The sequence below is a fragment of the Globicephala melas genome, chromosome 6 (assembly GCF_963455315.2).
Source record: "Globicephala melas chromosome 6, mGloMel1.2, whole genome shotgun sequence".
In the NCBI taxonomy this organism is placed as follows: domain Eukaryota; kingdom Metazoa; phylum Chordata; class Mammalia; order Artiodactyla; family Delphinidae; genus Globicephala; species Globicephala melas.
This window is the reverse complement of record NC_083319.1, coordinates 104,507,645-104,535,120: the sequence shown is the minus strand read 5'-3', so window position 1 is coordinate 104,535,120 and position 27,476 is coordinate 104,507,645. Positions and strand designations below refer to the sequence as shown.

The 27,476-nt window shown below is 44.3% G+C and overlaps 1 protein-coding gene across 10 annotated transcripts in view; it reads left to right on the top strand.

Moving 5' to 3' along the window:
- CCDC25 (coiled-coil domain containing 25) overlaps window positions 1-27,476 on the top strand; it is a 90,752-nt gene that overhangs the window by 30,346 nt on the left and 32,930 nt on the right. For 4 of the 10 annotated variants that reach the window (XM_060301303.1, XM_060301301.1, XM_060301304.2 and 1 more), the window contains 2 exons: window positions 4,914-4,959; window positions 18,285-18,467. In XM_060301303.1, coding sequence (XP_060157286.1) covers window positions 4,914-4,959; window positions 18,285-18,452 — 214 coding nt within the window. In that variant the 3' untranslated portion in view covers window positions 18,453-18,467. Of the gene's footprint in view, window positions 1-4,913; window positions 4,960-8,767; window positions 10,151-12,240; window positions 14,490-18,284; window positions 18,468-27,476 lie in introns of those variants that run through there. The other 6 variants (XM_060301296.2, XM_060301295.1, XM_060301300.1 and 3 more) reach the window with 3 other exon arrangements.

The following is a 27,476-nucleotide window of genomic DNA, read 5'->3' as shown; positions in this document are numbered from 1 at the left end:
TAGGGAGGAAGCCTCACATGGCATGTTCTTTCCGTACCTGCTACACTGTAAGCCATACATAGAGTAAGAGGATGTAGCAAAAGAGAGTCTACATAGGTTTTGACAGTAGTCAGAGCCTTAGAAGTGACCTTGCCTGGAAAGTTAGAGAAGCAGAACAGCTTCTACTCAGTCTCCCATGTAGTTTTTGGAGAGGTCCTTCAGGCAGGTACCTGTGAGTCTCCCAGGGGACACCACAGATTGTGTGGAAGAGTGTCCGTGGCTCCCTCCAATGTGTCGTAGTCAGTTTCATCTCAGTAGTTGGATTCATGGTTACAGACTGCTTACCTGCTGTGTTTATTTATTTTTTTAATACATCTTTATTGGAGTAAAATTGCTACACAATGCTGGGCTGGTTTCTGTTGTACAACAAAGTGAGTCAGCTATATGTATACATATATCCCCATATCCCCTCCCTCTTGCGCCTCACTCCCACCCTCCCTATCCCACCCCTCTTAAGTCGTTGCAAAGCACCAAGCTGATCTCCCTGTGCTATGCATCTGCTTCCCACTAGCTATCTGTTTTACATTTGGTAGTGTATATATGTCCATGCCACTCTCTCACTTTGTCCCAGCTTCCCCTTCCCCCCTGCCCCCTGCCCCCATATCCTCAAGTCCATTCTCTACGTCTGCATCTTTATTCCTGCCCTGCCACTAGGTTCATCAGTACCATTTTTTTTTAATATTCCATATATATGTGCTGGCATACGGTATTTGTTTTTCTTTTTCTGACTTAATTCACTCTATATGACCGACTCTGGGCCCGTCCACCTCACTACAAATAACTCAGTTTCGTTTCTTTTTATGGCTGAGTAATATTCCATTGTATATATGTGCCACATCTTCTTTATCCATTCATCTGTTGATGGACACTTAGGTTGCTTCCATGTCCTGGCTATTGTAAATAGTGCTGCAGTGAACATTGTGGTACATGTCTCTTTTCAAATTATGCTTTTCTCAGGGTATAATCTTGTATTCACTTACGTGGCTTTTGTCATACTGTAACAAACATCTATTAACATCAAAATGAAGCTCACCATCTGAACATTGAAACTGGAAGAAACAAGCAAGTCAATAACAGATCAGAAAAGACCAAGGGTAGGGCCTGAGTTTACCTGAGATGGGGATATTTAAATTTGGGAGTCTCAGAGATCAGAATTGGAACCTGAGGTTCAGGTGATTGAAGTCAGGAAAGTACAAGACCCAGGTAAGATGGCAAGTCACAGGTAAGCATGTCGTCAGTCTGAGAATTGGCATGAACTTGATTTGGGGGCAGAGATTACTTTAGCAAGGAGGTTAACGTGTGAAAGTTTATAGCTGATCAGTGGCAAAGCAGGAATTCAAACTCAAGTCTGTAATTCTGAAGTCCACACTTCTACTGTAGCTTGCTGCCTGTGAGGCAAAGAATGCCCAGGTTGGCAAGACCTGAGTCAAGGTGATTCAAAGGCAAATAAAAGAATGAAAAATTAGGTACATTGGAGAGTGACTTAAAAGGTTTTGTGTAGTCCAGAATTTCATGCTGTAAGTGCTAAGGAACGACTGTAGGTTTCCTGGGATATTAGGAAGGAGAAAACTTGTCGGAAGGGTTTATTGGCGACGTGTCAAGGAGGTAATGGTGAGACCAGTGATTGAAAGGATGGTATGGTCAGGTGTAGAAGTGGCTGCTTTCACTGTACCTCCTGTTGTTTCTCTCTCACACACTACTGCTGCTGCCTTCCATAAATAATGCTGTGTTGTGCCACAGGTCTTTGTTTTAATCATAAGCTCCCTCAAAGCAGCACTTCTGCATTCCTGTATCTCCTTGAATGCGACCCTGTGCTTTGCACATGCAGTGAGTGACTCGTCAGTACATTACAGGTGAATGAGTAACTGAAATTAGCTTCCCTTGGTACAGTGATGCTTGAGCTAAGATCCAAACTATTTTGCTAGTTAAAAGGGCAGGGGCAGTGGAAAGAGTACCGGAAGCAGAAGGAACCGTGTGTGCAAAGACCACATCACAGGACTAAAAGCCGACCCAAACGTCTGGAGCAGAGGGAGCCCAGGGATCAAGGGCTAGTCCAGCAGGGCCTTGTTGGTCATGTTTGTCTTCAGGCTGAGGGTTTTGTGAGGTCATTGGAGAGTGTTAAGTCAGGGGTAGTGTGATGAGGTTTGTGTTTTGGAAAGGTCATGTGACTGACCTGATTGGAAAGGGTGCCAGGTAGGGGAGTGGCTAGGCCAGTAGCTGTCCACATGACAGAGTTAGTCGCTTGGGCTGTGGTGGTGATGTGGAGGCAGAGAGAACTGGACCAATGAGAAATAGTTTTCAAAACTGGACGAGGATTTGAAAATAGATTGGATTCAGAGGAGGGGCAGGGAAAAGAATGACTGCGGGGATTCTGGCTTGTGAAATGGAATGGATAGTGGTGCTATTCTTTGAGCTAGGAAATGCTGGAAAGGAACCAAACTGTTTTTGGTTGGAGGGAAGACCATGAGTTGGGTATGGACATAGGAATCTGAAAGTGTCTTTGAGGCATCCCCCGAAAAAGTCAGGCAGGCAGTTGGATTAATGGGTTGGAGCGCAGAGGAGTTATGTGGCCTAAAGAAGGGTAATTTGTGTGTTGCTTTCATATGAGTGGGAATTCGGACCCTGTGGTTCCTGAACCTGGCTCCTAGATGCCCACAGCTGGGCGCTTGAAGATATTTTAATCTTCACAGGTGATTTTAAAATAAAGTTGGAAGTGAGGTTCTCTGCTCTTAACTACTTTTTTATCAACATGGCTTTCTCTTTCTGCTCATGCAACTTATTGATCTTATCTGTCCATTTATATCTTATTGATATCACTGACTCTTACAAGCATCATTACTATCTCTCTCTGGGTGTCTCCCAGCTCATTGTCTCTGTCCGTGACAAGTCTCCTTCCCTCCGGTCCTCAGTTTCCAGTTTCTACAGTTCATATTTACTTGGTTGTCCCACCATCACTTCAAGTGTGACATTGTCCTAAACCAAGAACATCTTCTTTGCAACATTTTCCCATTTCTCTCAGTTGTAACATTATTTCCTTCAGATCACTCATGCTAGAAACCTTGGTGTCATCTTTGATTCCTCTCAGATTTATCCCTTCTTACCGGCACAGCCGTTAACCCCTTGCGTTCATGCCCTCAAGGTGGGATATTGCGGTGGACTGGAGCACGATGGCCTGACTATAAGCTTGGGAGTCAGATCTGGGTTCAAAACCTCCCTCCCCACTTGTTCGCTGTGACACCTTGGACAGCTTCCGTAACTCCTGCGTGTACAGTGGGCCTGCTGCTATCCCTTGCCTTAGGAGGTGGTTGTGGGGATGAGCAGTAATTTATGAAGCACATAATACAGGTCCTAGCAAGTAAAGGGTCCTTGGTAAATGGTAAGTACCGTTGTCATTAACTGGTCTCCTTGCCTTAATTGCCCTTCTCCCTCTCTTGTCTCTGCTACAGATTATGTTTTTAAATTTATTTTTTAAAAATATATTTGTTTGGTTGCACTGGGTCTTAGTTGCGGCAGGCAGACTACTTAGTTGTGGTAGGTGGGCTCCTTAGTTGTGGCACATGGGCTCCTTAGTTGCGGCTCACAGGCTCCTTGGTTGTGGCTCTCCGGCTCCTTAGTTGTGGCTTGCAGGCTCCTCAGTGGTAGCTCGCCGGCTCCTTAGTTGTGGCATGCAAACTCTTAGCTGCAGCATGCATGTGGGATCTAGTTCCTTAACTAGGGGTCGAACCCAGGCCCCCTTCCTTGGGAGCACGGAGTCTTTTTTTTTTTTTTTCTGACACACGGGCCTCTCACCGCTGTGGCCTCTCCCGTTGCGGAGCACAGGCTCAGCGGCCATGGCTTACGGGCCCAGCCGCTCCGCGGCATGCGGGATCCTCCCGGACCGGGGCACGAACCCGCGTCCCCCGCATCGCCAGGCAGACCCTCAACCGCTGCGCCACCAGGGAAGTCCCAAGGGAGCACGGAGTCTTAACCACTGCACCACCAGGGAAGTCCCCAGATTACACTTTTTAAAACACTGGTATTATGTGGTCTTACTTTCCTTTGTCTCTTTATGCATTTTTACTAGAACTTTTTATGTAGCCACTACTGAATAGGTCTTATTTCCTTTCCTGATAAGCTTTTTGGGGTTAGACTTTGTCTTATTCATCATTTTCTCGTTTCTTCCCATTCCATTTTCTCCCCAGGCTTAGCGCAGGGTCTTATACATCATGGATATTTAATAAATACTTGTCGAATCTCATCTGTCTACTCAATCGTGTACTGTGGCTTCCTGCTGATCGCACTGCTTTGACTCACATAGTTAGGACAAGGTAACAGCCCCACACATCCGGCCTGATTTCCCGCTACTTGGCTTTCAGACTCCACTTGAGTTGGTTTGAAATGTCATTGTAAGTACCATCTCTTTGCCTTTGCTCATGCCGATCTCTGCATCTGCCCTCCTCAGTCATCCTCCCTACTTGTCAGGCTCAGTTTGGGTTACACGTCATCTGAGAAGAGTACCCCGACAGCCCTTTCCACACTAATGTGTTTCTTCTTTTGAATTCCTGTAGATCTATAGTCTGGACAGTGTACTTCAGGTCTGAATCATGTCTGCTCTTGGCTATAGATGAAGTTCCTCATCTGAATAATGCCACCACCTCACCGTTATTGTGGAAGTGACATGATATGAGTGAGCAAGCGTGTTTGTAAACTATAAAGTGTAGTGCACATGTTATTTATTGTCATAGATATTTATCCTTTATATGTTGCAATCTCCTTGAGCTCAGCAGGGATTATATTTTCTTCGAAAGGCCCTCAGCATTGCTAGATACCTGGTAAAGGTTCATGAGATACTTACTTGGCAGCCAAATAACCTTTAAATGTGTTTTTTCTTCTAGGAGCTATTCATCACTAATGAAAGTTGAGAATATGTCTTCAAATCAGGTATGTTCAAGTTCTTTGCTCTAATGTTGTGCCTTGAAATAATTCACTAAGTTTTTAATGACCGAGTTTCTGGCCAGTGTTGGTTCACATGTTGCAGATGGCTTGACATGGTTTGGCAACAGTCATACACTCAGGTGGATTCTGTTAGACATTGACCGCCCCCCCTTCCCTGTGGACTTTGCCTTGTGTTTGTTTTTAAGTAGGTCACCTCGTGGAAAGAGATTGTTACACCTTGTCTGTTGTGAAGTGCAGGTCTGTTAGTATTTATAGGACTTTCCCATTCCCCATTCCCCTCTTTTCTAGTTGCAGGCATGCAAAAGTGCCTTTATCTAATACTGTTCTATGTTAATGTGACCGTAGATTCTATATTGTAATTGAGCGAGGACAAAATTATCACCTTCAGTTAAATGAAACAAAAGATCTTATTTGTAGTCTAAACAGCAGTATTGGTTGTCTTCATGTTCCTCAGGACCTACGATAAAGGGAAATGGTGATCCACGTGTCTTTCCCAAAATTTATTTTGAAGTGTCTAGAGATAGTACAATTTAGCTATTATTAAACAGTCTTTGCGGAAAATTGAAATTAGGTGGATATATTTGCTATGTTGAATGTTTATAGTATAATGTATGATGCTTTAGATCTGTGTTGTCCAGTGCACTGGGCACTCATTGCATGTGGCTATTTAAATTACATTTAATTTGATTTAATTTAAAAATTCAGTTTCTCAGTCACACTAGCCATGTGTGGCTAGTGGCTATGATATTCGACAGTATAGAAATAGAACATTTCCGTCACAGCAAAAAATACTGTTAAACAGAACTGCTCTAGATGCTTGGAAATAACAGAATTTAAGGTCCCTTAAGGGTTACCTAGCCAAACCCCATATTCAGTGCATGAATTATAATTGTTAATAGGATTTTACACCTTGTTCATAGCTATATATCCTTCTAAAAATGGATAAGAACAATATGTTTATTCCTGTCTCTTTGAAAAACTAAATTTATGAGTCTCCTTTATGAGTCAGAGATGTATCTTCATAATTTATTCCTGAAAAATTCCAGAGTAGCATTATGTAATTAAATAGAACCTTGAATTTGAAGTTTAGACACTTAAACTGTCATTTACTAATTGGATAAGACTAATAAAGTTACTTAACCTCTCAGAAGGAGTATTCATCAGCAATAAAAGGAGACATATTACTTCCTGAGGCTGTTCTGAAATTTAAACAAGGTCACGTGTGTGAAAGTTCTTCTTTGACTTAGACAATATAAACGGTCATTACTATTTCTTATCCTTGTAGTCCTTAGTTGTTATTTACACACAGAGTATCAGTATCAGAAGATGAGACGTATTTAATCCCTTCTGGAAACTATTCTTAGAAAACAGTTTAACAGTTGAGCAGAAGTCTTTAACATAACCCAAATCTAATGTCTTTGTTGTGATTGTTGTTGCTATTGAAGTTTCCTGTTATTTAGAGACAACTTTTCAGCAGAAATCTGGCACGTATATTATGTTATGACCTTAGGCATTTTCATCATGGATTTTCAAAGTTTGAATGTTGTTTTGGAATTAAGAAATAAACACACACACACATGCGTGCGTGTGCGCACGCAAATATACATATGTATACAAACACCACCATAATATAGCTACGGATGTTAAAAGTTCCAGAATTAGGAAGTCAGATTTGTAGACCAAAGGATTATTAACCCTTCTGCCTTTCCTCTCTCCCCCGTTGCTGCTACCTCTGTTCCTGAGGCCCAGGTTGGAATCGGGTTCAAATTTCTGAGAAGTTTTGCATTGGGTGTTTCCATTCTCTCTCTCTCTCTCAGTGGTAGGACTCACACAGCTTTTCCCCATACTTCAAAAGGATGGGCTTTCATTCTCTTTGTAACTGTCTTCTGTTAAGGGGACGCAGACCTTTTTTTGATCCACTTTGGCCTCATGATCAGTTGATTTTCAGTCAAAGGCTGGTGTTTACATAAGATATGACTTAATTTTTAATTTAGCTTATATAAGTTCATCAGGAAAAATATTAGTCTTCCACTCTGAGGTTGGTTTTAATTTTGAGTTTTTGCTCTCCTATGTAGAATAATTCTCTTCAATCTATAATTTCTTTCTAATCTTTCTAAATTAGGCATCAGGAACCATCAGCAGTTACTTTTGACATTTTATTTGCATATCACTTTTTAAGTGGATGACAAGAAACCTATTTTGCTACGCTGAAAAACATATTGACTCTTAAAGGGAATCTAAAATACAAAAATTGTCCGAATCAAGTCTTGGATCGCAGCTATATATTTAAACGTTAATTTAATCCCAAACACAGATCCCCAGACACATGGCAACTCTGCAGATCTAACCCACAGCCTTTATAGGGAGTAATTTACTTGGATTGGCCCCAAGCCACATTATCTTAGTGAGTTTTGGGGACACAAACATCCTCAGTGTTTGGCATCTAAAGCTGACCTTCAAAGTTGCAGGCTGACTCTTTCAACATCCCTAATGCTGTTATTTCAGTTTAGAACTTTCAGGCAGTCAGAGTTCTGGTGCGTGGATAGACTACAAACATTAGTTTTCTTTTTGTACAATTATCCAAGGCATTTTTACTGTGGCCTCAGTTCGTTGTGCTAATTGAAGAGAAGCACAGAGAAGCCTGCTGAATGAAACTAGAGATCAAACCAGACTTCACAGAAATCACTGTTTTCCACCTGTTCCTCCTATTTCCCTGCCCATCTTTAATACGAGTTATTAAGGAGAAAAGCATATAGCATACCTATAAGCGTAAGTCCTCTCCCTCTCTAACAAGTGAGGTATAAAGCAGCGGGAAAGAGAGAGAAGTCAAAACAGTGTTGTGTTCAAGTTATGACATTTTCAAGCAAATGTCCCGGAAGTCACATTATTAGTGAATGTTGGCATCCAGAGCAGTTTTCTTAGCGTGTGCAGTAGCCCAGAAAGGAGTTTGGGGCTCTACTTTTGTACTTGATCTTCAGGACTTGTTTACACTATATACCACCATCATGTAAGATGTTTTTCATCAAAAGCTTGGCAAGCCAGCTAACTTGATACCTAGCCTGTAGTTTCCTGCTGACTTTTTTCAGTTAAAAAAAAAAAAAAAAGGGCTTCCCTGGTAGCGCAGTGGTTGAGAGTCCGCCTGTCGATGCAGGGGACACGGGTTCGTGCCCCGGTCCAGGAAGATCCCACGTGCCGCGGAGTAGCTGGGCCCGTGAGCCATAGCCGCTGAGCCTGCGCATCCGGAGCCTGTGCTCCGCAACGGGAGAGGCCACAACAGTGAGAGGCCTGCGTACCGCAAAAAAAAAAGAAAAGAAGCCATCTTGTGAAATAACAGATACGTGATAACCCTGAGGCTCAAAGTAATGGAATTTAGGTCAAAAATATTTTTGCATATTTGCAGCTTTGTTGGCATTAAAACATTGAGGCAGTATTTGTTTGGTTTCATTTTATGGTATATTTGTTGAAGGAAGAGTTACGTTTCCTTTCGGTCACTCTTGTTACATCTTATACTAAGTCATTGGGCCTTCTTAATTTGGGAATCATTGGTCTCTTATTGCTGGGCAATCCAGGCCATGTAATGACACCTTAGAGAATATAGCTGCTAATGTAGCTATTCTAAACAACTAGCAGTTAAAGATAGAGAAGAAATGAGTGAATATAATTATTTTACTTTTTACTCTGAATTCTGCAGTTCGGCATAAGGAGGCTTGTTACCTAATACTAATTGTAAATTTTTTTAATCAAGTTATTTATTTCGAAGGCTTTTATGGTTTCACTGTTTTGTTTCCTACAGGACGGCAATGATTCAGATGAATTCATGTGAATGGAGAAAAGGACCTTTTAAAGATGTGAATTTAGGGACAGTTGCAGAAGTTTTGATTTCATCTGTGTTCTGAGTCATAAACAACAACCAACCAAAATAATATTCTACAAATATTACCATCTTCGGAGTTAAAAAAAATTGTTCCCTTTTCTGCTTTCAGAAAAGGAGCAAATACACACACACACACACACACACACACACACGTACACAATATAGTTGGACTTGAAGACAGCATATAACTTTAGGAAGGTGAAAATATTTTTGCCAGAGCATGTCCTGGTACCTCATGAAGGTTGGCTGCCCTTGTTCTTGGAATGTTCCCCTCACCCCCGATTTCCTGATTAGAAAAAAAAAAAGCATGGGTTTTGAAGGTGATAGTGATGTTTTCAGAAGGTTGCTGGCTTCAATGGTCACGTCCCATTGTGCCCTGTGAGTCTGTTAGCAGAGCTGCCCTCAGCTCATCCAAGCTTCCACGTGCTACATCCTTCCTTTTCCCATTGAGAGCCTCCATCCAGGTACCATCAGGCTTAAATAAATAGTTGGTGTTAATCAAGGTTGGGCCTTTTGGCGATTTTTACCTGAGCACCGAGTAACCCCAGCTGCGTATATTAAACTTCAGGCTCCAGAGGCATTTCTCAGCAGTGAGGGGAGAAATAGGAAGGGATGCTCTGTGGATCATTTTGAAGATGTAGGTTACCTGATTTTTGTCTTGGGATGTAGCATAAAGCACAAGTCTACTTGGCAGTTATGGTTTTAGAAAGAATTAAGCATTTCACTAGCCAGCCAAGTAGTTTATTTACCTTGAAATAATATTTATTTTGAGTTAGAACCCCAGAGTGCAGATTTCTCAATTGTAGACTCAGTAACTTAATATGTAGCCGTCCTACCCATCTGCACCACCTGCCCTCCAGGATGATTCTGAATAGAAGATATATTTTTATTACAGCCTGCAAGGCAACCCGTGTGGCAAGAGATAGGACAAGACAATGAAAGGGGAAGGCACAAAGCCTGCAGGTCATAAGGCATGCAGATGCACATTCTAACCACACGCAGAGTCTGCAGCTGTATTCTAACCCAGCAAAAATACCTCCTCCAGCAGATATTCCACCTGTAACAGCACTTTGGAGTGGCGGGTAAAACCACAAGACTTCAGGGTTTCTGTTTATCCCAAGTTGGTGTATGGGGTTGAACTGGAAGATTTCCTGAGACATAACTCGGCCAAATTGTGAGAAGGGGTGTGGGAGATGACTCCAGAAATTTGTGATTGAGTGTGTATATATGTCCAGTCATATTCAGCCTGGAGTTCTATGAGTTGGAAATGTAATAATAAAGACTTGTTTTTTTATTTGGGAGGATACTGATATATAAATTCTTAGCTTGTTATTTCCTTCCCCAAACTAGTTTTGAGGGTGATCGGGCTGTGAAAACCTCATCTATTATATAGGCTTAAACTGGTAGGTTCTACGAGGTAATCTTCCTGCCTCACTGATAAATGTGTCTCTCCCCCAGATGCCCACTGGGTCAGAGTGGATGACCTTTCTCAGACACACTCTGGATTGAGTGTAAATTAGTAACTGTGCTTCTTTAATTAGGTGGCCCTCCTGCCTGGTTACTGTAGGCAAACTGCTGCAAATGTCTAGAATGGGGAGACTTTGCTTCTAACATCGCCGTTGTCACCTCAGCTCTCTCTGCTGCTTAAGAAGGACTCCTCTCTACCGCACATTATAACATATACAGGGAGAGGTTTTGAAGAATACATCTGTTTTTACTCTAGTGTGAGAGATCCTGGGGTCCACGTCGTACATATGTCCTAACTCTCAGCTGACACTGGTTTCTAATGTCAAGGTCTCTCTTCTGAATCCCTGGCGCTCAAACCTTTCTAGCTGCTCTGTGGTGGTCTCCTCCTACCTCCGCCTGTGCGGTGGGTAGGTTTCTTTCCCCAGCTCCCGTGGTCCCAGAGGAAGCATCGTCCTTTTGAGGACATTGGTTCAGTGCCAGCCGGTCAAACTGTTGGCACTGAAGTCATCTCACTTCTTGCTATTGGCATGTTTCCTCAGCTTCCTGTAGGAAAATTCCAATTTGTTGGCAATTTTATGAGCTGTGTCCTTGATCAAATCATGCATAAAGAGGATTTCTCTTTCCAGCTCTGCCTTCAGTTTCCCCACTCTGATCTGCGTGCAGGTGAGGTTCACATTATCGTTTAATTTACTTCACAAACTCTGTTGTATTCCTGTAGCTTGAGAATTTATTTCTTATCCACCTTTGTTGACCTAGGGTCATGATCTTTGGGCAAGGGGAAGTTTGTCACAGAGCTTGTGGTGGAACAGACTAGGATGTTTACCAAAATATAGGAGGTTTTGACCTTAGCAAAGTAGGCACTAAGCTGTAGTTGAACCCCTTCAGTATCTCTTTGTTGTGCTGGGTTTTTTGTTTTTTGGGTTGTTTTTTTTTGCGGTACGCGGACCTCTCACTGTTGTGGTCTCTCCCGTTGCGGAGCACAGGCTCCGGATGCGCAGGCTCAGCGGCCATGGCTCACGGGCCCAGCTGCTCCACGGCATGTGGGATCTTCCTGGACCGGGGCACGAACCCGTGTCCGCTGCATCGGCAGGCGGACTCTCAACCACTGCGCCACCGGGGAAGCCCTGTTGTACTGTTTTTAACACTTTCTGAAGCCCAGATTTTGGTGAACCTTTTAACTCTTCAGTGCCAATGGTTTCCCCCACTTGGGAAGGAAGGTAAGAGCCACACATACAGCAAGATTAGAGAAGGAGAGTTCAGCTCTACCCTCTTGTTTAGGAGCAAAGCTCCTCTTCCCACATTTGTGTCCGTCAGAGACGGGAAACTCTCGTCTTCCAAGCTGGAACAGGTTATGGGAAAAACTGAGCAGGATGGAGAAATGGAACACTTTCCAGTTTTTCCCGAGCTGTGGTATTGAAGCCGCTTTTCTCTGATTTGAAGTACAGCATTGTGAATAATAAATCCCATACTCAGAATGATCATAGTAAAGCTGAGTGGGCAACCTTTGGATTTTAAAGTAGACTGTGAAAATATCCAGCTGTACTCAAAAGTGTAAAATTAGAAACTTAAATTCCAAGCTAAATGTCCATCTTGACCCATCTAACTCCAGCAAGTGTGTGACAGCTGGGAAATGAGGACAGCACGGCTGGTGCTTCAGCAGGCGCACGTTCAAGTTGGGCTTCGTGAGAGCTCTTCTCTGCCAAGTGCACGTGGGCCCAGCACAGGGCAAGAGACTCGTGTGCGTTATATCATTTCACAAACGAAATGCATGATGCCCCCCACGTATTCATCATGTTCTGGATGAATGATATGTAAACTAGAATACAAGCTGATAGTTTGAGAAGAACCAAGTGTGTGTGGGAGATTCACTTTTACTTTTCTCCTCCATGATGCAGTCTCACTGATGGGATGTGTAATTATTTTAGGCATATAGGAAGAAGGAGGTTCTCGGCTACCTGAGATGATGCCCTTTGAGCAGTCAGTTTTGCCCTTTAGCAGGAAGAAGAGAGCAAATTACAGTAAAGGGAAGATGGCCCAAGAATTCCAGGAAGAGAACTGAAGAACTCAGAGCCTGAGGGCCGTGATCTTTGAGCCCTAGAATTTGAAGTCTATGACTCATTCCCCGCCCCCCTAGAGTTCCTAGGGGTCTGCCTGAGACCCTGACCCTGGAATGAGGTGCAAAACATGTAGACTTGCTGGAATGGCATCACTGATGAATGTCGTATCTCTGGGCCAGCGTTCTGTTTATAGAGTCACCCCTTCTGTGACAGTGCCTATTCTAATGTTACCCAGTATGTTGGCAGGAGGTATCAGGATAGAAGGAGCCACAGAAACAGTCAGGCTTTGCTCCCAGCTATAAAAAGCATGTTTGACTTCTTAAATGTTTATTAGAGGATGCTGGGTTCTGTTTGTCACTAGTCAAGGCAATACCTGCGCCCTTTTGGTTTTAACTGCCTTAGCTACTAGAATCCTGGGGTTTAAGGTTTTGAGTAAATCAACCTATCTGGGGAATGTAGGTTAAAACCAGACTTTTCATATAGAAAAATGTAGAGATCCGTGTATATTCTTGGTGGACTCAGGAGTCCACTGAAAATACAAATAGCTATCTAACGCCATGTGTTAACCATGGCTTACCATTAGAATATACGTACCTCCATTTTCTCACAACTGATTGCTTTGTTTTGTCTTGCCAATTTCATGGTGTCAATTACTGGAGGAACTCCAAGCTCTCCACCTCAGTGGTTATGACTGCAGTTCTGTACTGTGCCAGATGAAATAAGAAACAGGTCTCTGTGTTGGCACGCGCCAGTGGGCTCTGACTAGGCGTTTTCTGCTTTTGTTGACAGCCAAGGAACAGAGGCCAGGGGAAGTGAACGCTCACCCTAGAATCCCATGTAGCTTTTGCTAGTACCCAACCCTGGTGAGTGGGTGTCAGTGTTTAAGGCTAAAAAAAAAGTAAGGAATTCTCCAAAGTCAGTATTGTTTTTCAATCCCACATCAACCCCATCCTGTAACCACTGCATTAAAAATATAAGATGAGTGGCCTGACGTTTCACATCCTGCCTAGGTGAAGGCTTGGCTGCCTGCGTTCTTGCTGGCATTTTGGTTTCTGCCTCAGCACTTTGCCTTGTAGAGAGAAGGTCAACATTTGCTTATGATTTCTGGGATATGCTTATGAGAATGGGATTTTCCAGGTGTTGAGGGCTGTTCTGTGGAACTTGAACCGTTTTAGCTCTTAGTCAGATTCAGGGTCAACAGGTTAAATTTGCAGACTGAGAAATGTCAAGAGAAAAATACAGTTCGAGCAATGGCCTTTTATCCGTCTCAGCCTTGCCAGAATTATCTTCAGTTGTGGAGCACCTCGCTTCGTTATATTAATCCCTTCAAAACTCTGAAATTTTTGTTCTTTGGTTAACGTACTCTGCACCCAGTGAGGCTTACATAACTTATTTCCAAACTAGAATTGCTTTAAGAAGAGTCTTAGGAAAAGGATGGAAGGTCTGAAATAGTCAAGGCTTAAATTTAGTCACAGGAAAAGCTGTACTAGTGCCTACGGTTGGAAAATGTTTCCTTTTTCAATAAGAAGGGAGAGGGCAACCTGTGTTCCTGCCCGCCTCCCGCCCCTCGGCGAGGCCCTTCGAGGTCCTGCTCCTGCTGTGGCGGAAAGCGTTCCGCTGCCATGTTTAAGTCCAGTGATCGTTTAGGGCTTTATTGTCGTTAAGACCTTCGTGAACAGGACAATACACTGATTACCAGGACTCTTTCTCCCTCACATCTGTCCAGACAACTGCTCGTATATCAGGGATTAAAGAGGATAAGGAAACACACAACCCTTCCCTCACTTCAGCATGTCGACTCCTCCCTCCAAGCACCACTGAACTCCGCTGGATCTCTGGGGATTCTGAGTTGGGAAGAATGTTTAAAATATTTCCCTTTATGTGATTAGAAATTCAGAATTTAAAAGGTAGAAAAGGGCACAGGTATTTTAGGGCAGTGAAACTACTCTGGATGATACTCTGATGGTGGATACATGTCATTATACGTTTGTCCAAACTCATAGAATGTCCAACACCTAGTGAACCCAGCTGCGAACTGTGGACTCTGGGTGATAATGACGCGTCATGTAGGTTCATCAGCTGTAATGGACGTACCGTTCGTGAGGGTGTTGATGGGGGGGAGGCTGTGTGCATGTGAGGGGGGCAGGGGGTACGTGGGAACTCTGTACCTTCCACTCAATTTTGCAGTGAACCTAAAACTGCTCTAAAAAATAAAGTCTGCTTAAAAGAAAATATGGGTAGAGTGATAAATGTTCCCAGTTCTCCTTCTTGGAGGCTACCAGGAGTACCAGTTTTTTATTAAAGGCAGAATGTCTAGATCTGGACTCAGCTGAGCTCAGGGATTCGGTCTGCTTCTCAGCCCGGATGTACCAGCGGCTCAGCGAAGAGGGAGTATGGGGGGACTGCTCTATGCTTCTGCCTTGTGGGGCATTTAATCCAAGAGAAAATGCCCAGCCCCTTCCCAGAGTCACCCCTCGCTGGGGCTTAGGGGAAGGTCAGGAGTTCAGAAGTGGAGAGGAACGAGAGGACAAGTGGTGTCTTGGTGTCCACATCCACGAAACAACCTGTCTGGACACGGAGGTACAGGACGGGTTCTCAGTAAACTCCCGAGTTCCAGTTAAAATCTTGAGTGCAGTGGAGAACAAACAAAGGAAAAGAAAACTGCTTACTTTCATCTCAGTTTGTGCTTGGGGGTGGAGAGGGGGTGGGAACAGGACTGGCCTCAGGCAACTCGGGATGTCAGCACCCCAGCCCCCCTTCGGTTCTGTCTCCCGCCCCCAGCTTGCTACCTTAGCTACCCTGCATCCCAGCGCCTCTTCTTACTATGGCAGAAAGGACGGGAGAGAAGATCTAGCGTGGGTGAGGATATGCCCATAGCATGAAGGAACGGGAGCCATACACCACTTTCACCCTAGATTTTACCTTTAGGAGTGTGCATTTTAGGATGTAACTCAGCTCCTTTACTATGTGACTTAACGACAAGTCACTTGACCCCTCTGGGCTTCCTGTTGCCCACTGGAGAAAGGAATAGGACTAGAGGAAGGATTATAAATCCCAGTGCTACGGGGGGCAGGCTGGTGATGGGAATGAGGGCCCGTGAGGCGAGGTGGGCAAGCGTGTGCGCACCACGTGTGGGTAGCTCTTCTAAAGGGGGCAGCTGCCGCTGAGCTCCAGCTGCGAATTGCTCCAGGGAAATCAAGTTCCATAAGACAAGCCAATGAATAACATTCTTTGAAGGAGCTGAACACAGGACAGGGGAAAAAGAAGAGCGTTTTAATTTCACCTTCCACAATGGTCTGCTTTCCCTACCCTTGGATGACATGTTGGATGAATAGGTCAGATTCCATGACTTTCTGACCGCTTCCCAGGATAGGAACAGTTACATTTTTAAATTAGTTTCCTTTTATGTATTAAAAATTCCAGTCTTATATAGAATGGATAAACAACAAGGTCCTACTGTATATAGCACAGGGAACTATGTTCAATATCCTGTGATAAACCATAATGGAAAAGAATAGGAAAAAGAAAATATGTATGTATAACTGAGTCACTTTGCTGAACAGCAGTAATTAACACAACATTGTAATTCAACTATATTTCAATAAAAAATAAATTAAAAAAAAATTCCAGTATCATTTAAATCCAAACTTTAACCACAAATAGGATTCCAAACTTCAACCCACCTTCTGGTTCAGGTCTGATTCTTCACTCTGCCTCTTCCAGCTCTCCCTGGGCTCCCCTTGCCCCCCAGCAGCTGGCTCCTCTAGGGGTGGGGCAGAGGCTAGAAAGGTAGATTTAAGGAGGGTTACCACTTGGTCCTCCTTTACAAGAGCCAATGGGAGGGGTCCGTTGGGATAAGCACTGTTGTAATCTGGCTGTTGGTGTGTCTTGCAGGTAGAATGTGGATATACTCAACTACTTACTGCTCTCAGTTTTGAGACTTCACGAATATCTGACAGCAAATTACATTACAAATCTGGCTTTTAAGTCAAATTTCCAAACGTGTATATGGTAGCTCAAAATTTTTCAGCACTGCTAGATCCAATCAGACCTGTCCATGGGCTGTCCATCGCCCATGGGCTATCAGTTTGAGGGCTCTGGGTCAGAAGAGTTCTAAGGTCTCTTCCAGTCATCGTCATCTGTGAATTTACGCTTTTCCTAGATTTAGTAAGGACCACTGGAAGTCCTCCAAGCTTTTCCCCTTATAGGAAGGGTCCCTCCCCTCTAGGAATTCTGGGTGGCAGAGGCCTCCTGGAAATGTTTTATCCTGAGTAGACACCTCCAGCATTCTGAAGAAGCAGGAGATGAAGGGAAGGGCCAGAAGGTGGCAGGAGAGAACAGCATGAGTCAGCTTCCGTTCGGTTGTAGTTCCAGGTGTCCCTCTGAGCCCATATTGCATTCCTGCAGTTGGATGGGAGGTTGACACAGGACCTCAGGGACCCCTCCAGCGCCAAGAATCTTGAAGCACATCAGGAAAATAGATGCTTCTATTGGTGGGGGTGGGGTCCCAAAGCTCTTGGCCATTGAATTCTCAGAAATGCGGGGTAGAAGGTGCCCGAACCTTCTAAACCAATGCCATGTATCGATCTAAAAAGAAGCTGGGGGAATTCGCTGGTGGTCCAATAGTTAAGACTCCACACTTCCACAGCAGGGGACGCGGGTTCGATCCCTGTTTGAGATGCCGCATGCCACGTGGTGCAGCCAAAAAAAAAAAAAAAGTTGTCAAAACATAAGGCTTATATTTGAAAACAAATCTCTCTTGTTTCAGAATCAGCCTCTCGCTTTCCTTCCCAGGCATAATGCACAAGTTGCACTGAATCATGGAATTTCATAGAACCGTAGCCCGTAGAGGTTGGAAGGGACCTGAAAGATTATTTAAACCAATCGTACTCTTCTGTGTCCTTTCCAACCACCCATAACAGAGCTCCTCCATTCTCGGCGTGAATGCATCCAGAGACGGGAAGCTCATGAATTTTTAAAGCCATTTGACTATTAGAAAGTTACTTGATTGGGGTCCCTGCACCGGTAGGCGGACTCTCAACCACTGCGCCACCAGGGAAGCCCCTAAAGGGAATCTTATTGTGATTTTTTTTCTATGACTTGCCTCTTTCACTCAATATTATGTGTTTAATTAATTTTCCCTGTTAAAGATACCTTGTTAGAGTTGAGTTAATTCTGGCTTTAATTATCTCCTCTAACCCTTTATAAATATTATCTACATATTTGTAAGTATTCCTTCTATATTATCATCCAAAAAATTTTGGGCAATGTTGAATGGGTAAATCTCAGGGTAGTACCTTCAGCAAACTTCTAGAAACATCCCTTCTGACTGAGATTAATGGATTATTTAGCACTCTTTGGGCACAGTCACCCAGTAACTAGTTCTCCTAGTTTTACTTTAATTCAGACGGTATTTTCCTACTTGCTCACATGATTATCAAAAAACACCTTGCTACTATATATAAAATAGATAAACAACAAGGACCTACTATATAGCACAGGGAACTATATTCTGGAAAAGAATCTAAAAAAGAATATATATATATATATATGTATAGCTGAATCACTTTGCTGTATACCTGAAACTAACACAACATTGTAAATCAACTATATTTTAGTATTAAAACCCCCCGCACAAAACCTTGCTTGAAATCCAGATAAACTATATTTATGACATTTTCCTGATCTACCAGTCCAGCAGACTTGTCAAAATGAGGCTTAGAGAACGTGTATTGGCTCCAAGTAATTGCTCTACTGTTTCTTAAAGAGCATAAAGCAGGCTTTTGGTTTCCATGGTTTTGTCGGAGATTGAGGGCAAGCCCACCAAGCCTATAGTTGTGGGAAATCGCCTTCGACCTTTGAAAAATCAGAACTATGTTTTCTGACCTGTTGCTTTCCATGATTTCTCCAAGTTCTCAAACAGCATTGAGAGACCCCCCCCGCTTCGCCAAGTTTTCAATACCTGGAGTGTCCTTGATCTGGACCAGGAAGTTAGGACTTGGAGAGAATCAGAGGCAACTAATCCCCTAAAACAAGGAAGGCATTTTACTGCAGAGATGCGAAGAGGACAAAGCTCTTAAAGATTGGCTTCCAGAAAGTGGTAGGTGAAGTAATTTTAAGAAATTGGCAATAGGCGCGGTATTAAGAATTTGAGAGCGGAAGGCCAAGGTTGAGATAGTCCCTGGAGTAATGAAAAGCGTGCTATTACGGGAAAAGGGATCAGATTGCCGAAGTGGCAGAGTTAGAATGATTTCGTAGTCGGTCCATTTAGCATGGAATGATAACTTTCTCCACCAGCCAACTCCCAGCCAAGGAACAGGAGAGGAGAGAGAAGACAGGACAGTCTGGGGCAGAGGGGTAAACTGAGAAGAGTTGAGGCCATTGGCAAGGGCAGCATCTAAAGTGCTGAGGGGCTCCAGCCCTCAGGGGAAGGAAATCAGACGGCATGAAAGTGGAGTGGGCGGGGGAGACGGGACAGGAGATGTGACTGGGGGTCTGCGGAGAGCTGAGTGGGTTATTGTTATGGTAGGAAAGGGAAGCCATCGAGCGTGAGGCCGGGAGGATGGACACAGAGTAGGGTGATGACGTGGCCTGGGGAAGGGGTGCTGCGTGCCGCTGAAGACGGACCCAGGGTTGATGTCAGGGTGGGAGCAGGCTCGGGGGGGGCATCCCCAGGCAGGCGAGCACCACGGACCAGGTCAGGGCGCCAGGCCCACATTAGGTGCCAGAGCCACTGGAGTTGAAGAGGAAAGTGCCAGAAACAGATGAACTTCAAAGGAGGAGCAGGGGATGGTGATGCGTTCGGGGCCTGGAGGTCTCAGCAGAGAATGAGGCAGAGTTCCCTGCATGGCCATAGAGTGTGATGGCAGTGGGAGATGACCCCATGGGACAGGGGAGAACCACTTTGGCTAGGGAGGAGGGTGAAGGAGAGAAAGGGTTTGAGAGTGAACGAAAATTCGCTGTGACAAAGCTGGAAGGTCGGGGCTTCGTGACAGCAGTTCCAGGAGTCAGCCTTTCAGGAGGGGGGCGGAGGCCGGTTGGTGAGTTGCAGGATGTAGCAGGGGAGCTGATGGATGGTTTTTCAAAGAGAGCTTTGTGGATAATAGAGCTGAAGGCACCAAGAGTTGGGAGGCCTGAGACTTCCCTGGTGGTCCAGTGGTTAACACTTCGCCTTCCAATACAGGGTGTGTGTGTTCGATCCCTGGTCGGGGAGCTAAGATCCCTCATGGCCGAAAAACCAAAACATAAGACAGAAACAATATTATAATAAATTCAATAAAGACTTTAAAAATGGTCCACATCAAAAAAAAAAAAATCTTTAAAAAAGAGTTGGCAGCCCTCTGTGAGGGCCAGGAGTGACCTTGCTGAAACCTCAAACTACCCTACGGTAGTTCATGAATACGATCTCCCTTTTAGAGATGTGAAGCCCAGGGTAGATGTGAACAAAAACAATGGGCGCCCTGCACCCAGGGCCTGCCTGTGTCTTTATTCAATTTCACGACCAAAGAGCACCTGCCCCAATGGGAGGAGGTCATTACCAGGGCAGGTCACCCATTCAGCACAGTTCCTGCCAGCTTTCCCAGGGCAGACGAAATGTCTAAGACCTTTAAAAGCATGGATGGGCTACAAAATTCAAATAGAAACCAGCACACAAATACATGTTCAACTACTGTCTACAAATGTAATAGTATTCTGCCATCCTTATGCTTAGATTTAGCATAGAAACATTTCATCTCAAACTTCTAAGTTAGCAATGCGCATTGATTATTGAGAAATTGGACTCATTTGTAAACTATTTGAGTTAATCAAAGCCAAAGAACCGCTGAATCATCCCTGAATTAAGTTTGAGCTCCAGAGTCCTGAGTATTCCTGGCAAGACACCCAGTCTCACTGATTTTTGTCTCATCAGAGGCCACCACTAATCCCAATTAGTGACTGATCTTTCATCAGTCATTGCCAAAGGTCAGAACTGACCACCAAACTCCAGGGCCTTTATGAGCAATAAGCCAGCCCTATCCCCATCCGTGCTTTATTTTTTAATTTATTTTTTGCTTTTTTTTTTTTTTAATCTCTTGCTTTATTTTTCTCCACAGCACTCATCACCATCTGCCACACTATCTATTTTTTGTATCTGTTTCTTGGGCCCCAGCCCACATAGGCTCCATAAGGGCAGGGGTTTTTGTTAACTCTGTACCCCAATATCTAGAACAGGGCCTGACTCAGAGTGCATACAATGCATGTTTGCTGAATGAATGACACTTCCCAAAGTGAAGTTTAAAAACAGCTTCCAAATTTTACAGCAAATCCAGATATATATTTAATGGGTTTATGTTTAATTAAATACATTTTACTGCATTTAGGAAATTTCCTGGATGTCCAGTGGTTAGGGCTCTGCGTTTCCAGTGCAGGGGGCATGAGTTCAATCCTTGGTTGGGGAACTAAGATCCCATAAGCCACGTGGCATGGCCAAAAAAAAATTTATTGCATTTAATGTAAGATGGGCTGGAGCTTCCAAAAAAGGTAACAGGGACTTGGATGGTTTTTAAGTGGCCTTGTTCATGAAGCTGGGAAGTACCTTAGAGGTCAGCCAGAACAGAGATATGCCCTGATTTGATTATCCAGGGCAGAGGCTGGACTGAATCAGGGTCCTAGGCCCGTACTCTTTCTGCAGCCCACCCCCACTCCCAAAGTGGGTGGAGGATGTGGTGAGTGTCTTAGAGGGCTTGCGATGAAACCAATGATGCTTAATGTGTAGGGTCACCTCACTTGCACAGACCCCCTTCCAAGGTCTGTGTCTAATTTTGCATTTGTAATGTTATGCACCTTTTCCTAAAGAGGGCCTCCTGGTAAATGGTATCAGCTTCAGGCTGCCCCAAACTGGGAGCTACCCAGTCGTAGGCACAAAAGAATGGCCTACCCTCACCCCCCCTGCCACACACATCCATATATGACTGACCTGCCTCCCAGGCCCACCAGGCCCCAAACTTGGAGAACGAGACAAGATTCCCAACCAGGGCTTAGGAAAGACCTGCAACGACCTGATTGGAGAGGTTGAAAATGGGCCTGTTTTGGGGGAGAAATCCCTCCTCTTCCCAGAGGTTTGGGGGGGGGTGATGACCTTTGGCCTTGCTGGAGAGATCCAGGAAGGGGCAGGACCTGACTAGGGCTGGGATTGAGACAGGAGGGGAGTGGGCAGGGCTCAACCTTTAAAAGAATGACATGAATAAACTGTTGAGAACCGAATAGGCGCAAGGTGGCGGAAGATTCGACTTCCAGTAGACCTTGAGCCTCATTATACGCTATACATTAGCATATGCTAAGTGACACACCCAAGGGCGCTGTGACAATTCCAAGGCCTACCATAAAAGGCCAAAAAGTGGGCGGTGGCCCAATTCCTGGAAATTCCTATCCCTTCTTTAAGGTAGTTGGAATAATCCTCCCACTCATTAGCCTATGAAATTACCCAGCCCATAAAAACTAACCACCCTGGGCTTCCCTGGTGGCGCAGTGGTTGAGAGTCCGCCTGCCAGTGCAGGGGACGCAGGTTCATGCCCCGGTCTGGGAGGATCTCACATGCCGCGGAGCAGCTGGGCCCGTGAGCCATGGCCGCTGAGCCTGCGCATCTGGAGCCTGTGCTCTGCAACGGGAGAGGCCACAACAGCGAGAGGCCTGCGTACGGCAAAAAAAAAACTACCCCATATTTCAGGGCCTCTCTCACCTTCTAAGATGACCCACACTCTGTCTATGGGGCCTATATATCTCTCTCGATAAATCTACTTCTTATCACTTTACCTCTCAGTGAATTCCTTCTGCGACAAGACATAAAGAACCTGAGCTTCATTAAGTCCTGAGACCAGGTGTGCAATTTCAGCTGGGAGATTATGAGTTTGAGTCCCAGTCTAGGGTGTGCAGTTTCAGCATGGTGGGGAGAGAACAGGGTCCTGCCTAGGGTGCCTATTCCCTCCATACACACCCCAAAAGAGGGTCTGGGAAGACCTGAGCCTAAAGCTCCCATGAAGGACAAAGTGGAAACCTGGGCCCGGAGAGCGTGTGCACGGCTCTGGCTCCACGCAGCTCCTGCTACTCACTGGACTCTTCTGCTGCCTTGGGCAAGGCTGGAGCCTGGGCCTCCAGCATCAGGACCGTCTGGCCCTTCTTGATTCTCAATTGACAGAGAGGGTTAGGTGTCCTTCCTTACCCAGCTGAAGCTCCGCCTTTGAGCACCAAGTGTCTCCTGTCACCTCCATAACCTCCCCAGCTGCTGCTCTCTCCTGGGGAAGAGCCCTGGCCCCTCCCTTCCTTTGACCTGGCCGACTCCTGCTTATCCTTGAAGACTTAGCTCAAATATCTCCAGGAAGCCATCTTTAGGCTGAGTCACCTGCTTTTCCTCTCTATTCCCTGGTTCTTTGCAATGACCTGTATGTTTCCACTTCTTAAAGTAAATTGTAAGCAATTACTCGTTCCCAGAGAGTAAGGACTGTGTCTTTTATCTCTTATTTCCCAAGACGTTTTGATGGCAGAAATCCTAAATAAGCGAGGAGGGTTGGCTATTTAAAGGCAGCTGGGAATGGAGACAGTTTGTAATTGACTACATTTGCTTCTCCAATTGCAAAGAGAAGCTACTTCACCTGCAAGAAGAAATGCACATTGTTCCATTCTGGGAGATTTTTAGGACATGGAGTTTTTGAAGACAGAAACAGGGGAATAAACAACAGACATTTACTAAGCACCTCCTATATATAGTGCCAGATATAGTGTTGTTTAATCCTTAAGGCCCCTTCGCTATTATGCACGTTAAACAGATGAGAAAACCGAGACCTTCAGAAGTAAAGTGGTTTGCTCAGCATCACCCAGCCTAGGCGTCATCTCCATTCTGAGAAGTATCATCATTACCCCTCCCGTCTCTCCCTGTGTGGATAGGATCAAGCTTGCTGCTGTCTCTGTCTTCAAAAACTCCACGTCCTGAAAATCTCCCAGAATGGAACAACCTGCATTTCTTCTTGCAGGTGAAGTAGCTTTTCCTCGCATTAAAATACTTTCTAAGGTATGACATTCCAAACATAACGATCTTCTATTAATGTCCTGACACTGTTGGATCTCTGAGCTTAGCTGATTTAGAGTGAGGGAAAGTGATTATACTTTCGCTTTCCAAAGAAGAACATAGGAATTTTTTTCTGTGTTTCTGAAGTTAGTTATAAGAGTACGGACACCTTACTTCAAAGAAGGGGAGAGAAGATAAGGGCGTAAGATTTCTTTTTTTTTTTTTTTGTGGTACGCGGGCCTCTCACTGCTGTGGCCTCTCCCATTGCGGGGCAACAGGCTCCGGACGCGCAGGCTCGGCAGCCATGGCTCATGGGCCCAGCCACTCCGCGGCATGTGGGATCCTCCCGGACCGGGGCACGAACCCATGTCCCCTGCATTGGCAGGCGGACTCCCAACCACTGAGCCACCAGGGAAGCCCAAGATTTTTGCTTTTATACAGTCATCTAGGTGTTTTGAAATTCTGATTAGTCCTAAAGGAGAGTGGAGAGACGAGGAGCACGCACCCCCAGTCCTTCTGTCTTCAGCTGGTGAAAAGCTGAAGCTTACATATCTGGTATTGCATCTTTTGTGGTGTAAATGAATCATTCCACTGTTCTCTATACTTTTCCCAAGAAATACTTCCCCACTCCCCTGGGGGTCTAGAGTTTTACCATTGATCCAACTTAGGTTTTGAAAACAGTAGAGCTGGAATAGGAGTTCCTCAAACTTCTGGTCTCTAGGTCTCTGTTATGAGTCACAGGACTCCCAAATTCATTTGAAATCCATTCTTTCCCTGGGAAAGGTCTTTACTGCTGGTCTAATGTTTTAGGGAACATTTTTCTCAGTCCAGATGAATTAGATAAATGTTCGCCTGGGACACCTGACCTTTCCAGGCACTGCCTAAGGATTTGGGAAGTAGATGACTTTTCCCAAAGACACTCCTGAAGTTGACAAGTGACTAGATGAAAAAGCGCCCTGAGAGCTCAGAGGAGGGGGCAATTTAGTAGCCTGGGGCAGGGAAGTTTCCACAAGAAGGTGGCATTTGATCTGGGATTCAAAGGATCACTTCAAACATACCAGGTTGTGGAGGAGTGTTCTGGGCAGAGGGTCTGCCATAGAACCAAGGCCATAGGGGCAGAGGACCTTGCAATCAGATAATCCATGAGTCAAGGGCTTGGCCCAGCGTTGAGTACTTGGTGCCCATCAATGTCTGTGGTCATAATAGAACCTGAGGGAGGGTCTGGGGAGGCAGGACTGAGGGGTGTGACTGGAGAGGAGAATAACAAGGAAGACTTGAGACAGACAGACAGACAGACAGGCAGACGCAACCAAGTGCCACGATAAGGTTCAGGCAGTGGAGGGACATGGTCAGAGCTGCGTTTTATACTTCTTAAATGTGGTTTATTTCTCGAGTAGTTAATACTATTGCATGGTTTGAAATAAAAATTATGTTAAAAGATCTACATTGAAAAGTCTTATCCTCTTGCCTGACTGCATCTATTCTTTCTCCCATGCCCAGCTGCCCTAGGTTACCCCTTTTATTAGTTGTTTTTTATGGGGGGGTATCATTCTATATATATATCCTATATATATATCCATTCTATATATAGATCATCTATATATATATTTATCTATATATCCATCTACATCTCTATACCTGTATCTGTGTCTACATCTCTATGGAGCTCTGTAATTTTATCTTGGACCACTTTCAACTTTGCAGAAAGGTTGCAACAGTACTACAGAGAACGCACATGTACCTCTTCATCTCTGTTTATTTTTAATCTATTTATCTTCTATCTATCTACCTATCTGTCTATCTACCTATCTGTCTTTCTATCTACCTACCTACCTATCTATCTATCAAACCATGAATTCACACTGATACTTCAATTTCAATCCATACTACAGGATTTATTCTTGCATTTCCCATTTTCATATTTACACCTACTTTCTCTGTCAGTGAGAAACCTGACTCCCATTACCATCGATTTATTTGCTTATTTGCTCAATCTTATGCATATAGGCAACCACTGGGTTTTCCCTGCCATCTGCTCTAAATACCATTTTTGTGTGACTCACCATTACTGGCCATCTCAGCCAGTGTACACACACACACGTACGTAAATATTTTTATATTTCTTTTTAAGGAATTGGCTCATACAATTGTGAGGGTTGGTTGGCAAGTTTGAAGTCTGCAGGGCAGTCTGGCAGGCTGGAGATCCAGGCAAGAGTTGAAGTTGCAATCTTGAGTCAGAAGGAGACAAGTTGGTAGAGGGGGTGGGGTGAGGGAGACGGTGAGACTAACTGGCCAGATGGTGTTGCTAGGAATGAATACGTTTCCTATTGTTTGTGAGGTTTGGGCTAATTTGGGGAAAGTGTGTGTATGGAGTGGAGGTGAGGGAGCAGAACCCTAGAATGGAATTGGTTGGGAAGCTGCTTTACTTACCATTCACCTTATCGTGCCTGTCTACTATTATCTTTTGAACCATAAAAGCCAAATTATGTCATAAAGTAAATAAGACGGGCTTATCTTGTTCCCAAAGGCGATATGGAGCTCCCCCAAATCAGGATGTCAAGAAAGACATTAAGGGGACAGAAAACAAAAAATACAAGTGACTATGAAACATATAAAGAGCTGATCAACTTTACTCATAATAGAAGAAATGCACATTTAAGCTGCACAGAGGAATCATTTCTATTCCACAGAAAAAAAGCCAGAAGTTTGACCACATTTTTTTTTTTTTTTTTTTTGTCGTACACGGGCCTCTCACTGTTGTGGCCTCTCCCATTGCGGAGCACAGGCTTCTGGACGCGCAGGCTCAGCGGCCATGGCTCACGGGCCCAGCCGCTCCGCATCATGTGGGATCTTCCCGGACCGGGGCACGAACCCGTGTCCCCTGCATCAGCAGGCGGACTCTCAACCACTGTGCCACCAGGGAAGCCCTGACCACATTTTTTAATTCTCATACTTCTAGAAGACAAAAGGTAGAATATACAAAAAGGCAGAACTTATCTCAACCCCTGAGTTGGATTTTGGATCCCAGGAGACTTTGCATCACGCATGCTAGAACGTGGTGGGCTGGCTGGGAGAGGAAAACCTGCTCACTTAGTGTCCTTTCTGTGCCCTGCATGGTTTTCTGTTCCTGCGTCTCTCTGTCAGTGCTACTCTTTCTCCCCCACCTTGCTACCTTATTCATTTATCAGTATATTGATAAATATTTATTGATCACCTACTGTGTGCCAAGCACCATTTTAAGTGTTTGAGATACTCCAGCGACTAAAACTGAGAACGATTCCTGCCTGGCCTCATGAAGCTTCTAGTCAAATTGACTCTTTTCTCCTCCCTCTCTCTCTTTCTCCCTCATAAATTCTGTTTCCTCATGGTTTCTGCTTCCTCAAACTCTGGTTTATCAGGCCCCTTCACGGCCCTATGTCCTCATGAGTCTCTCCACATCCTGATGGATGTTAGTGTTATCCCTAATCTTCTACTATTACAAATAGTGCTGCATTGAACAGCCTTGAACACGTTATCTTTTCATATTTATGCCAGTGTGTCTTTGGGATAGATCCCTAGAAATGGGTTTCTGAGTCAAATGTTTTTACGTACAGACTTACATGCTAAGTCTACAGTAAGTGATAAATATTTACATGGTAGTAAAGTATCAAATGTATGTTGGTAGATATTGCCAAGTTGCTCTCCAAAGAGGTTATATGGTTTTTGTGGCTTTTCAGTCCTTTTCTATGACCCTCTCATAACCTTTTGGACCTCTCCCCTCTATCCTCCACCCATCCTGTGCTAGTCTCCTTCAGAGTGTTCTTTCTGCCAAAATTTATTACCAACTCAAATCTCTTTTCTCTCTCTAGTTATCCTGAAAATACAAAAGCAAAATGAAACCTAATATACAACTGCATTTTGAGTTGGAGGCTTAACCACACTGAGAGTAATTATTTTAAATGACCTAAACATAGTAATTTGACTGTACACCCTTAGTGGGGAATACCTTAGGATAAAAAGAACTCGAAAAGATCTTAAACTCTTTTCACCAATCATATTGTTTGCAATAGTATTGGTTTTGTTA